Source organism: Polypterus senegalus, chromosome 15, assembly GCF_016835505.1.
Source record: "Polypterus senegalus isolate Bchr_013 chromosome 15, ASM1683550v1, whole genome shotgun sequence".
NCBI classification, from domain to species: domain Eukaryota; kingdom Metazoa; phylum Chordata; class Cladistia; order Polypteriformes; family Polypteridae; genus Polypterus; species Polypterus senegalus.
Window position 1 is genome coordinate 56,142,598 of NC_053168.1, and position 14,958 is coordinate 56,157,555.

The 14,958-nt window shown below is 35.6% G+C and overlaps 1 protein-coding gene across 2 annotated transcripts in view; it reads right to left on the minus strand.

The window, feature by feature from the left end:
• LOC120516152 (histone deacetylase 9) overlaps positions 1–14,958 on the minus strand; it is a 710,327-nt gene that overhangs the window by 514,667 nt on the left and 180,702 nt on the right. The window contains exon 1 of one of the 2 annotated variants that reach the window (XM_039737622.1): positions 1,635–1,753. The exons of the other annotated variant lie outside the window; for it this stretch is intronic. Within the exon in view, the coding sequence (XP_039593556.1) occupies positions 1,635–1,737 (103 nt within the window). The 5' untranslated portion in view covers positions 1,738–1,753. Of the gene's footprint in view, positions 1–1,634; positions 1,754–14,958 lie in introns of those variants that run through there. 2 annotated transcript variants of the gene reach the window in all.

Here is a 14,958-nt window from a genome sequence, read left to right on the forward strand (position 1 = left end):
TTTATATTTTTAGATTTTGCTTGCTTCACAGATATATATATTGATTAGGAAAAAAGAATTTAACAAGATACCAAACTTGCTTTTGGGATTGTGATTTGCAAAGAATGAAATTGGCAGCATTTTTACTGCATTCATTTTCATACAATATTTCAGTGTGTAAACATGTGAGCCATTTTCTCCATCTCCTTTACATAGCAAACTTTATAAAATTTTGGTATTCATCGTCACCAGTTTTTACACATAGCCAATCATTTGTTACTTTGTCTAGAGTAACCATAACAGCAAAAGTTAAAATACAAGTTGTTGATGCAGAAAAGCAAGGAAAACGAAATCCTAATGGAGACAGTGTTTACTCAAAATTCATTGTATAAGAAGTGTTTTCTGCTTAACTACTGTATATAACAGTACTGTCTCTTACAGTTTACAGTTGTGAGCATGCAAGACCAGCAATTTGAGCACTTACAAGATTGTCCCCAAGTGCATGGTGCCATTGTGACATTCTTTTGAGTAATTCAAGTTAATAAAGATATTGTAATAATCATAGCCTGCATGTTTTTTCCATACAAACAACTGTAAACTTACTTTTGCCCACCTCAGTATATACAGTATGTACTGTATGTGGTGCATGCTATAGTATACTTTTTGTTTGTGTGTCTTTTGTTGATGTAGTTATTTTGTCAACTGTTCTATTCATGGAAGTATTTCATTGTACTATGTACACATGACAATATACTTAACTTGACATAACCATTTCGAATGTTCAAAAATGTCTTGCTGATTATTCATTCCTTATGTAAACTTTTGAAAAGAAAACTAAGGCTTTGAAATGTCATTGCTTAGATTTTCGTTCTCTTCCAATTGATTTTGCTAACAGTTATTGTGGGATTGATCTTGGTGATATAAACAAACCACATCAGTATTCAAGACTTTTTATTATTATTATTATTATTATTATTATTATTATTATTATTATTATTATTATTATTAAACTAGAGTCTCTGCACTTAGTCCTGCAAGTCACACCTGACCTTGGGGAGTGCAACTGGGAAGTCCGTGCTGGGCCCAGTACTTGAAAATGTTAGTACCCATATTTTCTGAACATTACCAAAATTCAGTTTTGAAATTTTTGTCAAGGAATAAACTGAGATACAACAACAACCTGAATAAAAGTTTCAGAGCTTGTGGCTGAAATTACTTTCAGAGACAGAAGATTCCAACTCAGGTGCTGAGGACTTCTGTGCTATTGCTAGTTGTTGGATGTGAAGGGTCTGTCGCTAATTGTAGTTAATATTTGTTGAACATATTTTTTTCAAGGAAGTATCCAATGGAGATTTCAAATCTGTTCTGAGAGCTCAAGCTAGTGATAGCAAGTAAGAACATGTTCGAAAGTTTGTATGCAATTTTCCATTTCTTGACATCTACAAATTAATTAAAAGCATTTATAAAAAAAACAATTTTGAAAACATACAGTTATAATCAAAAGTTGTGGTTTCATATATGTGAAGAAAATATATACAATTAAAGAAAAAGCTAAAGAGCGAAGGTGTACCACCTTCATATAAATAAACGTACCATATAAAACAGTACCATATTATCACAAACAGGTGCAGCAGCAGCAGCAGTTACCAGCTTACCGTAATCCATGGATCTGTACCAATGGCTGAATGGATAAGGGACAAAGCCACGACCTACACCTCTGTACTCCCTTTGGTAGTTATACCCTCGCTGGAATGGCATCTCTGAAGTGTGACCAGGTGTCCTTTTTTCTAAAATTGCTTTAGCACAAGATAAGAAAAAACACCACTAAATACAAGAAACAGGAAGCCAAGATTATATTTTTAAGTGGTTTGGTCTACACATCAAAAGAATTTAAATTTGTCCAAGACTGCTTCAGTATCTGTTTTGTAACCAAAGACTGCTTCCTGTACGCAGGTACAAGAAAACAAGAAGCAAGGAGAGAGTGGTAGTATAATAAAGCTATGAATGCCACTTTAAAAAGAAACACTCTTTTGCTAAACCACATTTATAAAATAAGCTTATCATCAGATCTCAGATATCACAGGACGTTACTTTTTGGTGCATTCCAACCTGGACTGCAGCTTACCAAACATTAATTGCATTTAGAATTCTTCTGCACATAGAACTAACCAATGCACTAATGCTAAAAACAAAACACAAAAATGTATTACCAGCAAACCGTAAGGTGTCTTGAGTGTAAAGTGGTCTGCATGTTAGAGATGATAACTAAGTGGTTCCCTATTTTGTCTAAGAAACTAGATAGCTATCAAATCTCCATGATCTGTCTCTTTATTGCACTATAGATGTCCAATGGTAAGCATTAAAAATGAAGGAATGGTCTCTCTAAAACATTATCTGTTTTAACTTTTCTATTATTGACTGTTGTTTTAATATTTTTTACCAAGCATATTACACAGTGCTGATAAAGTCAACTGTTCAGTCTGGTTTACAGAAATAAAATATATATTGAATAAATGGAACATTTTTCTTTTTCTGTTTTTAAGAACATCTACCCACCCATATGCTGAACCTCTCTATTTTTGACCCTCATATTCCAATACTGGATTAGGGTGCTAGGCCTGGCAATCAGTTTGATCCTGATATTAGTCCCATGTATGGTGACACACTCACTCTAACTGGAGAAAATTTGGAGTCTAACTTCCTCATTTTTTGTGAAGTGGGAGGAAAGCCGGTGCATCTAAAGAAAAATCTATGCCTGGAGAATGTGTATTCTCTGTGTAGACACTGTCCACACTACAATCTGAACGCAGATCCCAGAAGCTATGAACAGTAGTGTGGACCACTGTCCCACTTCTTTAAGTGCATATAAGCAGATAAAAGATGAACAAGTCTGAATATTCTCAACAAAATGACTCTCTCTAAAGCATAAATGTCTTTTCCGAGTCAGTGTTTACATGAGCATATTTTTATTAGATATGCACATCTAGATTAGTGCCATGTGATGCATAAGATGATGATTAATGGCCAGTGATCACATTTCTATTTTAAGTTTACAAAGCCTGACAGCCCAAGCCCAAGGTATGCATTTTTAACAGTTGTTAACATTACATGATTTGTAATCTTTTTTTTTACTCAATGACAGAATGGAATTACCTACAATATTTCTCTTTCTTCACTGATAACAAATTGAAATTAAGATTAGGAAAGCAAAACAGAAAATTGAAGAGCACTGGCTCCAACAGCAGAGCAATTACTAACAGTAAGATGAATACAATAGAAACATTTTTAAATGCCTTATGGATAAAGAAGTGCTGCTGAAGACTAATAGATAAAATACTAAGAAACCACAGGAAAATATCTTTATTGTAGTTACACCTTTGTAGTGTCTGCTTGGCCGCTCTTTATCTCACTAGCTAGCACTAGAGAACAGCAGTCTGATGATCCCAGATGCACACATCTGGTTGTGTCGCACCCATATACCCAAGATAGGGGCACCTTTATTACAAATCTTGGTTTATTAGCACTATGGTGTCCTTTCCCATACTGCCTAATCAACACAGCAGTAACACAACCTGAGCAGCACCAACTAAACACTATGGTGAAATTAAGTCAGAAAATCCTGCTAAAAATGGGTTTTCACAATGTCATATGGTAACTAACTTGTATACAGTATATTCAAGTTCACTGAGGTTTTCCCTGAAAGTTCAATATCCAGAAGTCCTTAGGGTTCTCCAACAATTCTGCTTTGAAATTTAGTGCATCATTGGAAGTGACACTTTGTCCCAGAAATATGTTAATGTTAACAAGCCATTAACTTAAAAAGTCCAGGGGCCTCATGTATAAACGGTGCGTACGCACAGAAATGTTGCGTAAGAACGTTTTTACATTGGAATCACGATGTATAAAACCTAAACTTGGTGTAAAGCCACGCACATTTTCCCTGTCGTACGCAAGTTCTTCGCTCGGTTTTACAGACTGGTGGCACCCAGCGTCAAAACAGTGCCACTGTTCCTGTGTGGTTATCCTTTCTTTTTTAGATCAACATCCCTGACGCGGCTGTATAAATACGCTGAAATTAACCGCATATTGTTTATTAGTTTAATGCATCTGATTGTAATTAACCAGTAACAATATAATGGTCCACGGAATGGTCAAACTATTATAAATACAATAGCTGCTTTAGCATTGTTACTCTCATTGCACCTTCTTCTTCTTTCAGTTGCTCCCGTTAGGGGTTGCCACTGTGGAGCATCTTTTTCCATATTACTCTTACTGCAGCACTCAGAGTATTTATATCACTGTATCTGAGTGGGGAATCAAAGATCTACAGGAGCTGAGAAAGAGAATTATCGGCATACATCGGTATACAGCATCAAGCACACGCTGCCTCAGCCATACTGTCTATTGAACTGCTTTCACACGGCAAACGTTTCAAAGCCTTTCCTGTATGGGCTTCGCAGTTCAGAAAGAGTTTCATACCAAGAACTATAAACGCACTCAATCAAGTGCTCCTTGAAGAACTGTCTGTACTTATAAGTAGAATTACCTCATTGTAAACTTGCGATACAGTTATAATATTGCACAACCTGAGGCACTTCATAAAGCTTGTATTTACATATGATGACAATATCATTTTAAGATGAAATGCAGCAAAATATGTTCATTATATTATGCAGATAAAACTTTAACTTAATTTAAATAATCTATATTGTCAATAATTAAATATGCCAGGACACTGTGCCACAGCGCTAGCTATTAGCTTGCGCTCTGTTCATGGATTGTTCTTGCCTCGCGCTGTAATCCTGCTGGGACTGGCATGACACTGGAAGGATAGATGGATAGAATAATTAAACACGTACTACAAAGATATTTCAATGTTCCTTAAAAGTTTTGAAGAATCGGTGTTTAAAGCTTACAGGTGGCTTAACCTCTATTACAGAGCTGATTGTGTGGCGATTGGGTATTTGGAGAAAGAAAACTAAGGACAGGAATTGGAGGTTAGTACTTTGAAAGAGACAGTACTTCTGTACTAAAGCATTTCAACAGAAGTTGCACATGGCAGAGCAAGCATCTGAGACATAAACAATCACTGCGCCACAATGTTCCCATGTTTAATAACATGATTTAACTCCTATCATCATGAAAATGATATCACGTATACATGTATTTTAATTATTCAGAGAGCTGTAATATCACGAATATAATGGATTCTGTGTCCTGTTGGAGGAAGAGAAAGCCGGTTTAAGAAGCACGTAGTGATTCAAACACATAGAAGATCACATACAAAACAAAGCATTTAACTTGCTACTTTAGTTACGTTGGGATTTAAGAAACTAGTAAATTAAACGATTTTAAGATTAAGTTTATGATGTTCTACTTTAATGACAAAATAAACCATGTGATTAAAGTGGAAATTTTGAGATTAAAGTTGACATTTCGTGCTTTTTTCCTACTGTGTGCCTATTTTTTTTTTTTTCTCTGTATCCTAATAAGCTTTCATATGACACTCAGCTGGTGGGCTACGACTTGCCTTTTCACGGCGACTTTCATATGTGACAACTTTTTTTTTTATTTCGGGCACTGTGCAACTTTGTGAATGTGAGCTTTCAAGTTTCTCTGACATGCTATGTCACTCGATCGACTTCCTTTTGTTGTTTATACCACTGTTTAAGCCAACAAATACTATGTTTTTCCCTGCCTCCACTTGGTATTCACTCTAATATATTATCCTGTGATTTTCCCATTGTCTTTTCACAGAAGGCTGATCTTAATGGCTATTTATATTGATTTGCATACTCAAAGAGGTGTAATTCTTGGAGGAGTTGGGGCAGGACAGCAGGCGCGTGCACGAGCGTTACTTTTCACGCTAACTGGGATTTATGTAGCGGAAGAACGTGGAAATTGGCGAACGCACAGATTCCTGCATCTGGAATTTTTTGTGTGTAAGCACATTTCAGCTTTTGTGCTTACGTCATTTTATAGTGTGAATTCTACGCACGGCATTATGCATGAGGCCCCAGATCAATAAAAATAAGCGATAGGAATGCCACCTTTTAACACTCAGATTTAGGGCCATTTATGTACTGTGCAAGCCATATGTTGAATAACACCAAAGGCTCACCATCTCACCAAACCATAAGCCTCCTATTTTTAAGAAATTCACACATGATTTTGTGACAAAACATACTGTGTCAAGAGAAGCCAGTCAATATCAGCTAAAAGAAATTTCTCCTGTAGAAGTTGCTCTACATCAGGCAATCAGAACTCTATGAAATCCTGTCAAAGGTGTTTTCTTCATAGGCAGAATTGTATTTCAAATATAAATCTAAGAACAACATAATTTTTGTACTTCATGAATTCAGAAGAGGATCTGATATGTGGGAAGCACAGAGGTGGAGTGCTAGCACTGCTGCCTTGCAGTTAGAAGATCAGAGTTCACATTCCGGGTCTTCCCTATGTGGAGTTTGCATGTTCTACCCATGTCTGCATGGGTTTCCTCCCACAGATCTAAGACATTTAAGTTATTGGCTCTATTGTGTGTCTGATGTGTGTGTGTGTGTGTGTGTTTGCCCCATGATGGACTGGTGCCTTGTCCAGCATTTGTTCCTGCCTTTGGGGTCATGTTAGCTGCATTAGGCTCTAACTCTCCTTGCATCTCTGGTCTGGATTAAGCAGGTTAGATAATGACAAAACCTGATATGTATAATGCCTTATATAGTGTTTTTAAATAAAAAATTTTTCAAATTAATTTTATAAAACTACAAATGAGGAGAACTGTCTGAAGAAGAGTTAGCTGAAGAATATTAAGATGGTATAATGGCAAAATGTTTAGGAAAAGCAGAAAAGTAAGGCTGGCAACATTTTCAAAAGGAGGCAAGAATATGAATAATGAATGTTGCATATTATGTCCAATGCTTTTATTAGAATAGAATCTGCTTTCCCCTCAGCCTTGCACGATAGATATTGCAAATAGGTTAAGCTTTACAATCTCCTCTTCAAAATAAAGGCAGAAAATGATTAAAAGCAATGAACTGTACCTAAATATATTTTTGCAGACAGATAATTAATTAATTGAATTAATTTTATGCAAGTTATCAAAGACTGACGGTATAATAATATTATGAACATCTAAAATTGATCTTGTGCCCCACTATTCTTCAAATTAAGATTTTGAGTTTCAAAATACATGCTTACACAGGAGGAAATTGTCACCCTTTGGATTTGACAAAAACAAAATCTGCTTACATAATAAGACTGTATTTGCAGGTCTAGTACAAGTTATCCTGGACCTTTTGAGCTAAAATGAATGAAATAGCAGGGCAGCGTGGTGGCACATACCGTATATAAAACCATTTTCTGTGGTAGTCAAAAGGAGAGTCTATTGGTATGAAAGAAAACATGCAGTGTTTCCCCAGGACATGCAGAGATGTCAGAGGAGTCTTATCCTTCTGTAAGAAGCAAGCAGACATTGTGTAGGACCAACAAGCAGCTACAATACTTTGTGGTTGAGATGTGGCAGCACCAGTGTCTTTGGAAATCTTCTAGACATGTAGGGTGATCATAAATTTCTGAGCCTCACTTAGAGAAATACAAATACAAAAAGTTTTATTTTCCAACAAAATGCTATGATAGATAGGACTCAATCAGTGAACAAGTGATCACAGAAAGTTTAGTATTTGATTATCTGGTTTTGAATTGACTCACTTTCATTTTAGTATTTTGGCCCTGGTATTTGAACAAGATTTATTTGTGAACAACCTTTTGAAATTCAATTTGGACTACAATTACAACTAAACTCTCTGATTTGGAAAACTCATTGTGCACTTTATAGATGTTATCTTTTGGTTACACGTTTATTTCTCAGTCTTTCTGAAAACGAATTGCTTCTGTTTTGTTTCTTAAGCAGTCATTCACCTTCTAATCAGCCCATTAAAAACCATGCCAGTGGGAAACTTGGTTGCTTTGGAAAAGAATACGGGCAGTGGGCATCTGTGGTATGGGTTTGTATGGATATCTTGTGTTTTTCCGTGACTGTCATAACAGTTTTCATCTGCTGCTGCAACTACTCTCCTGTAGCTGTTTTAACATTTTCCCTGTTGGCATAACATGTCAAAGTTAGAAATTGGTTTTAAATATATAAATTCAGATCTCGAGAATAGCTTGAGGCTGTCGTCTCTTCAAATCCTACACCTTCAACATTTAAAAAAGGTGGATATCATTTTCCTGTCATTGTCTTAAACCTTGACTTTCCTTGGTCTTGGTGAACATGCTTCTTTTACTTTAATTGTTGTTTGGTCTCATCTAAGTCATGAAATGCATCTTAAATTTCTTACAATCCAAATTCATTACCTTGAGATTCTTCTTGGATACTGGTTGTAGCTATTCTTCATTTTATGAGCCAATATCCTGGACACCCATTGTGTATAGATTTTTTTTATCAAATTTAATTGTTCTTAAATGAATAGATTCAGCTGATGCATAACTAATCCTTATATTGCCTACTGTCTCTGTTACTGTATAATTTGCCATTATGATTCAGTCCACATTGGTAACATTTTTTCTGGGGACCATTGTTCAAGGCTGACCAGACCTTGTCACACCTTTGAGACCTCCTGAAAAGACTGAATTCTCCAGCCCATCTCTTGACTGTGATATGTGGAGGGGATTGGTTCCCATACAAATTGACTAGGTTGAGAATTATTCCCAAAATAATTTTTCTTTTCTTTAAATGTGACATGCTGCATATTCTCCATAAGAAGACATACGAAAATGACCATCATACATATTGCTGAGTTTTCCAAACCAAGGAAAGCTGCTTGATCCTCAAAACCCTACCTAGTAGATGCCTTGTCCAGTTTCTTGATTTCCACAAATAAGTTTCTGCTCTCTCATGTGTGTCAGTTTGAGCTTCTGATACAATTCCCCATGACGTTCATCACAAATCAAGAAATAAAAAATGCAAATGCATGTGAAATTAATGCATAAAAAAGATTCTGGACATGCAGTAAAATAAATGCTTTTCTCCTTGTGTCAATGACATGAGTTTTACTGGAAGTGAAACACCATTTGTTTTTGCAGTTTTTGTTGTGGAACAAAACACTGAGTTTCACTGCAATCTTGTGTGACTGCTTCACTTACCATTATTAATAATAAATGCTAAAGGTAGAGTCCACAAAGTTGCATTGTCTGTTTTCAAGACTTTAAACTTACCAAAAATACAGATGTAAAAAAAGCCAAAGACACTTGACACTCCTTATTTTGCAAATCAATATACATTTTAGTAATATGAATGTGAATCTTAAATACAATTTATCTATAGAATAATGATACTATTACCAGTTAATAAGGACCTTCAGCTATGAATATAAAATTGCATTGTTGTACAGGATTTAAATATAACACAAGGTCAAATAATAATTACGTTAAAAGTAGGTCTTGTAAATTATAATTCCTAATGTAACAGAAATATAAATATTCTAGAGCTAGGTAGTAGAACATACATTTAGCACAACCTAAGATGCAAGGAAATCAATGTACAAGAAACCTCAATGCATGAAATATACTAAATAGTAATCCCTCGCTATATCGCGCTTCGACTTTCGCAGATTTTAAATGTAAACATATCTAAATATATATCACGGATTTTTCGCTGATTCGTGGATTTCTGCGGACAATGGGTCTTTTAATTTATGGTACATGCTTCCTCAGTTTGTTTGCCCAGTTGATTTCATGCAAGGGACGCTATTGGCGGATGGCTTAGAAGCTACCCAATCAGAGCATGTATTACGTATTAACTAAAACTCCTCAATGATATACGATATGCTTCCCGCGCGGTGCTTGATTGTTTGCTTTTTTCTGTCTCTCTCACTCTCTGCGCCTGACGGAGGGGGTGTGAGCAGAGGGGCTGTTTGCCTAGAGGATACGGACGCTCCTCTACATAATGCCACTTTATCGCGGTGCTTCGGCATACTTAAAAGCACAAAACCACGTTTTGATTTTTTGATTGTTTGCTTTAATCTCGTGCGCTCTCTCTGACGTTCTCTGCGCCTGACGGAGGGGGTGTGAGCAGAGGGGCTGTTTGCACAGAGGCTGTTTGCTTAGAAGATATGGATGCTCCTCTAAAAAATGCCACATTATCGCGGTGCTTTGGCATACTTTACATTAGCTTTTCTTAGCGAGCGCTCTCTCTCTCTCTCTGAAATTCTCTGCTAATGACGGCACTCCTTTGAAGAGAAGATATGTTTGCATTCTTTCAATTGTGAGAAAGAACTGTCATCTCTGTCTTGTAATGAAGCACAGTTTAAACGTTTGACTAAAGGGTGTTATTTCATGTCTAGAGGGCTCTAATAATGTTAACAGTGTGAGAGAGTTTATAAGGGCTTAAACTATATAAAAATAACTATACAAACATATGGTTTCTACTTCGCGGATTTTCATCTATCGCGGGGGGGTCTGGAACACAACCCCCGCGATCGAGGAGGGATTACTGCAGTTATGAAGTAAATAAAACTGAAAAAAATAATTTTCAAGAGTGGCACAGAAAAAAAAGAGTAAAGAAGCAACTGAATTAAACATAAGGTAGCAAAATACTCAATTCCTCATGAAAAATTAACTTTTTTTTTAACAACAGAGATATAAGCTTGGATACAAATTTTGAAACTGATAAAGCACTCCCAATAGTTTAAGACAGAAAGTCTCAAAAGGTATCCATTACAAGATACATAAGAGAGTGCTGTTGAGAGTTCAGGAGAATACTACTGTCTTGTCCAGTAGCTTTATACAGAATCTGCACTGTATATGGTTGTATTTATCAGAGCTTGATATTATACAGTATGAAAGTAGTGGGGTCTTGAAGATGATCCTGTGATCAACATGAACTGACAGAGCTAATTACACTGAGGGTATGTAATCATAACATATGGTATGTGTCAGGATATTGGCAGCAGGCTTTTTTACCAGCTAAAGCCTGTTAAAGCTTCATGCAGGAGTGCCATTGAAAATAAATTTCAGTAATCCATGTGATATCCAATGAATGAAAGGCAAGTATGTATGTTTAATATGACGAGATAAAGATATTTTGGATAAAAGAGAGAGATTTTAAAGGCAGACAATGTGGCGCTTAACTTTGAGACCACTATAAACACTGACTCTCAGGCTGATTACAGAAGTAAAGAGAAGAATAGTAGATGGCACACAGGAAGCTAGCCATTTGTTCTGGTCCCTAATGCACAGGCCATTAGTTCATAATTAGCAATGTACTTTGCTTAATATATAGCATAAAGCTGCATTTTAAACAAGCAAGTGTTAAATTCCTAGACCTTGTACTTGACAGTTTGTCATGGGCTTAAATTCATCTACAAAGTAAAAACCTGGTGCATGAAACTTAAATGATTTCATTCATTACTTCAAGATAATAAAATGCGGTAACCATGTGGGTTGTGAATCCAGTCTTGGCAAACACCATGTTTTAAAAGACTTCCTTCATTAATACTGAAGCAATTCAATCATAATCTATTACCGACTCCATATTCATTTAATGTACTACATATAATTTTAATCTGTCGGTTTAAAAGTGCCTCCATCAACAATTCACAAGCATACTACTGTATGACACTATGGCTACCTAGAGCATTGAAAGCAAAGAAAATGCCAAGCCCAGATACATTTATTTGAAAATTAACAACATCTTCAAAGTTTTGCTGTGCTGTATGGCTCTGCCATCCTGAAATAATTGAAGTGCAAAAGTAATGCTGTACAGTAGGTCTGCCCTCTAGTGACATAAGCTGTGATAAGTGGAAAATTAGGAACATTACCACATTTTTAGTGTGGTAAAAATGAAGGGATCTGGCATTTTATTATTCATGGATTTGTTGTGGAAATACAGGTTTTAACAATTAAAAATGAGCAGGGGGTTCTTAACATTTTTGGAAATTACTGTCAATTTATTTTAATTTTTTTTTAATCAGATAGATAGATAGATAGATAGATAGATAGATAGATAGATAGATAGATAGATAGATAGATAGATAGATAGATACTTTATTAATCCCAAGGGGAAATTCACATTATAGTAGTATAATAATTTTTTAAATAATTTTAAAAAGAAATTTTTGCAGCCATATGTAATATGCCCTGAAAATACTAGTATCCTTGCATTCTGCCTGTTAATATCAATGTCACTTTTCAAATTAACAGCTGAAGGGACAAATGAGCAGACTGGTTTTAAAAAAAAATAAACAGACAGTGCAATTAAACATCAAAAGAAGAATGCAAACAATCAAATACAATAAAAGGGAGAACAAACACAAGCTGCTCAAGTGGGCTTGACTTCACAGTTTCTGCTTAGTTGGGGTGGTTAAGCAAAAGGACTGTCACTCAAAGACAGAGCATCAAGTGCTGCAAAGACACTTTCCCATTTCTCCCCATGCTCACTCGCACTTTCTCTCCCTCTTGGCAGCACTACCTCTTTTTAAATTCAAGGTTTTACTCCAACTTAACTTTACACCCTAACCTTAAAAGTCCCATTCTAAGAGTAGCCTTTAAATCCAACCCAGCAGTCACATTCAGCCTAATCCCTGGTACACTAAACATTACAAAGTTATTCTACTGGAGCTCCATATAGAGTCCCAGGTATCCCTGGTCCTTTATTTCTAACTAAAGACTCTAGCATCCTGGCAGCTAATTCTTACTCTGTTAAAACTCTTATGTTTTAAACACTATTAATATGGAGTTATCAAGGGGTGGTCTGTCTAAGAGGCTTGTTTGAAAGTGAAGATGTGGCTTTTGACTCAAAACAAAGAGAACCGGAACATAAGACAGAGAAATCAAGAAGGAAAGGGAGGGTTCTGGTGACTGACCTCAGTAGCAGAGAACTGCAAGATGGTGCTACTATCCTTTCCACTTCTCCTTCTAATCTTTCAGCTCTTTCCTTGAACCTATCTAATTACAGTATATTACTCTCCTACCCCCACATAGGCCTCTGTACTCTTCCTCTCACTTCCACACTATGGAAGATTTTCATCTTGTGCAAAAGTTTTGCTAAATTATCACTAGCTTCTCACTGGAAATTCCCTTCATCTGTTTCTTCTAATTTTTTGAAGTCCTATTTATATAACCCGGTCCTTCTTGAACTCTGCATTGGAGGTTACTGGGTATTCAAGTTCAAGCATCAGGAAGCTGTGTGGTTAGTGATGCGGGGCTTTCCTTAACCCCTTTGGCCTTATTCCTTAGCTTTATGGTTACTAGATCAGAGGCTGATTTGCTGACCCGTCTCATGATGGTTTGCGCACTTGTATATTTTTTCCCTTTTTTCTTGGGGGCTTGTGTGTGTGAGGGCACCAGTTTCTCATTTATCGATTGATTAAAAAATTGTAAATGTTTTTGAATTTGCTTCACTAAAAAAAAAAAACTTTGATAAAAAAAAAAAAATTATGAAATACATCCTTATTTAATCTGTTTACTGCAGCAAATTACACATTTCCCATGAATAAGTTTCACTTGTTTTATTATGCATAGCTTTTTCCACTTTGTGTATCTAGACAGAGAGTAGGACTGATTAACTACCCTGCACTATTATATCTGGTCATTTTTTTTTTTGCTTCCTTCTCCTAATAGAACTATACATTTAATTGTAATATTTAGCATACATATCTCTTCAATAATATTTCATAAATGACTCAAACCATCTGTTATGACAGCAAATAAAACATGATTGCATTTAATTCACAATCTACAATTACATTTATGATAATTGCTGCATTTTCTGACATGCAAACCAAAACATTTGTATTTCTGTCTATTTTTTACATTCATTTATTATATGACTCACTAAAATAAAGCAATATTTGTCAGCCAATTCTGATGAACCAGTATAACCATACAAATCACTGTATAGCAGTGGAATGCTCACTCATTAAACAACAGAAAAAATAATGGGAATATGAAAACTAGATGTGTCTATAACTTCTTGCAATAAACCTTTAAGAAAATGAAGCCTAAAAATACTCGGTTGCTACAAACATATTTTTGTACTTTCTTTGACCAAATTCTTAACCTTATTGCACTCTTTCCTACCATAAAAGCAATGAAATATTTTTTATTTGTTAATTGTCCAAAGATTTTACGTATTTTTTGTTCCCAATTAATTAAGTTAATGACTGTACAATGATCAGACCTATTATTAGAGTTTGCATCCGTGGGAAGAGCAAAACATATTAAGTACATGTTGTCAGGCATGACCACGTCATTCTACATTGGATACAAAGATATACAGAAATGTAGCCAATTGTATCTAAATATTTTAAGTTGCCTTAGATAAAGGTGTCAGCCAAATAAGTAAATATAAAAAAAATGTACATGATTAATATCTACATTTTTATTTTCCATTTTCTCTCTTTGTTTCTAACACAACTATATAGTAGTCATTTCCATTTTAACAATATAGGCGGATTAAAAAAAGCCTCACACACAATTATGGGATATCAAATGTGATATGTATCTGAACAGACAGCACAAACATCTTGTTTTCTGCCATTTTAATTTGCTATTATCCAGTTATTACATTTAAATGTACACTCACCTGCCCTATTTGTCATACTATTCCTTGCTTCAGAAGATTCTTTAAGTTTAATGCCACAAAGACATCTGTGGCTATTTGCCTCCACGTATTAGCAGAATGAAATTAAGGAAGTGGTTAGGTGAGATATGTCCTGTTTCCCTCTCCCTCATAAAATGTCTGATTATTTTAGTATGTTGAAACTGCTTTGCTGGGGGGAAAAAACTTTAGTCAATCCATGTATTACTTGAACCTACTGCCTCTGTTTGAGAGTTCCAAGAGGCTGAAGCTCATCCCTGACTACTTAGGTACAAGGTAGGGACCAACCTTGAACAGGACGCCAGCCCTTTGGACACACTTCCCTAAATACTTTCATGCTAGTCTACTTAATCTAATGTGTACAGTACTTCTTAGAGATGAACACC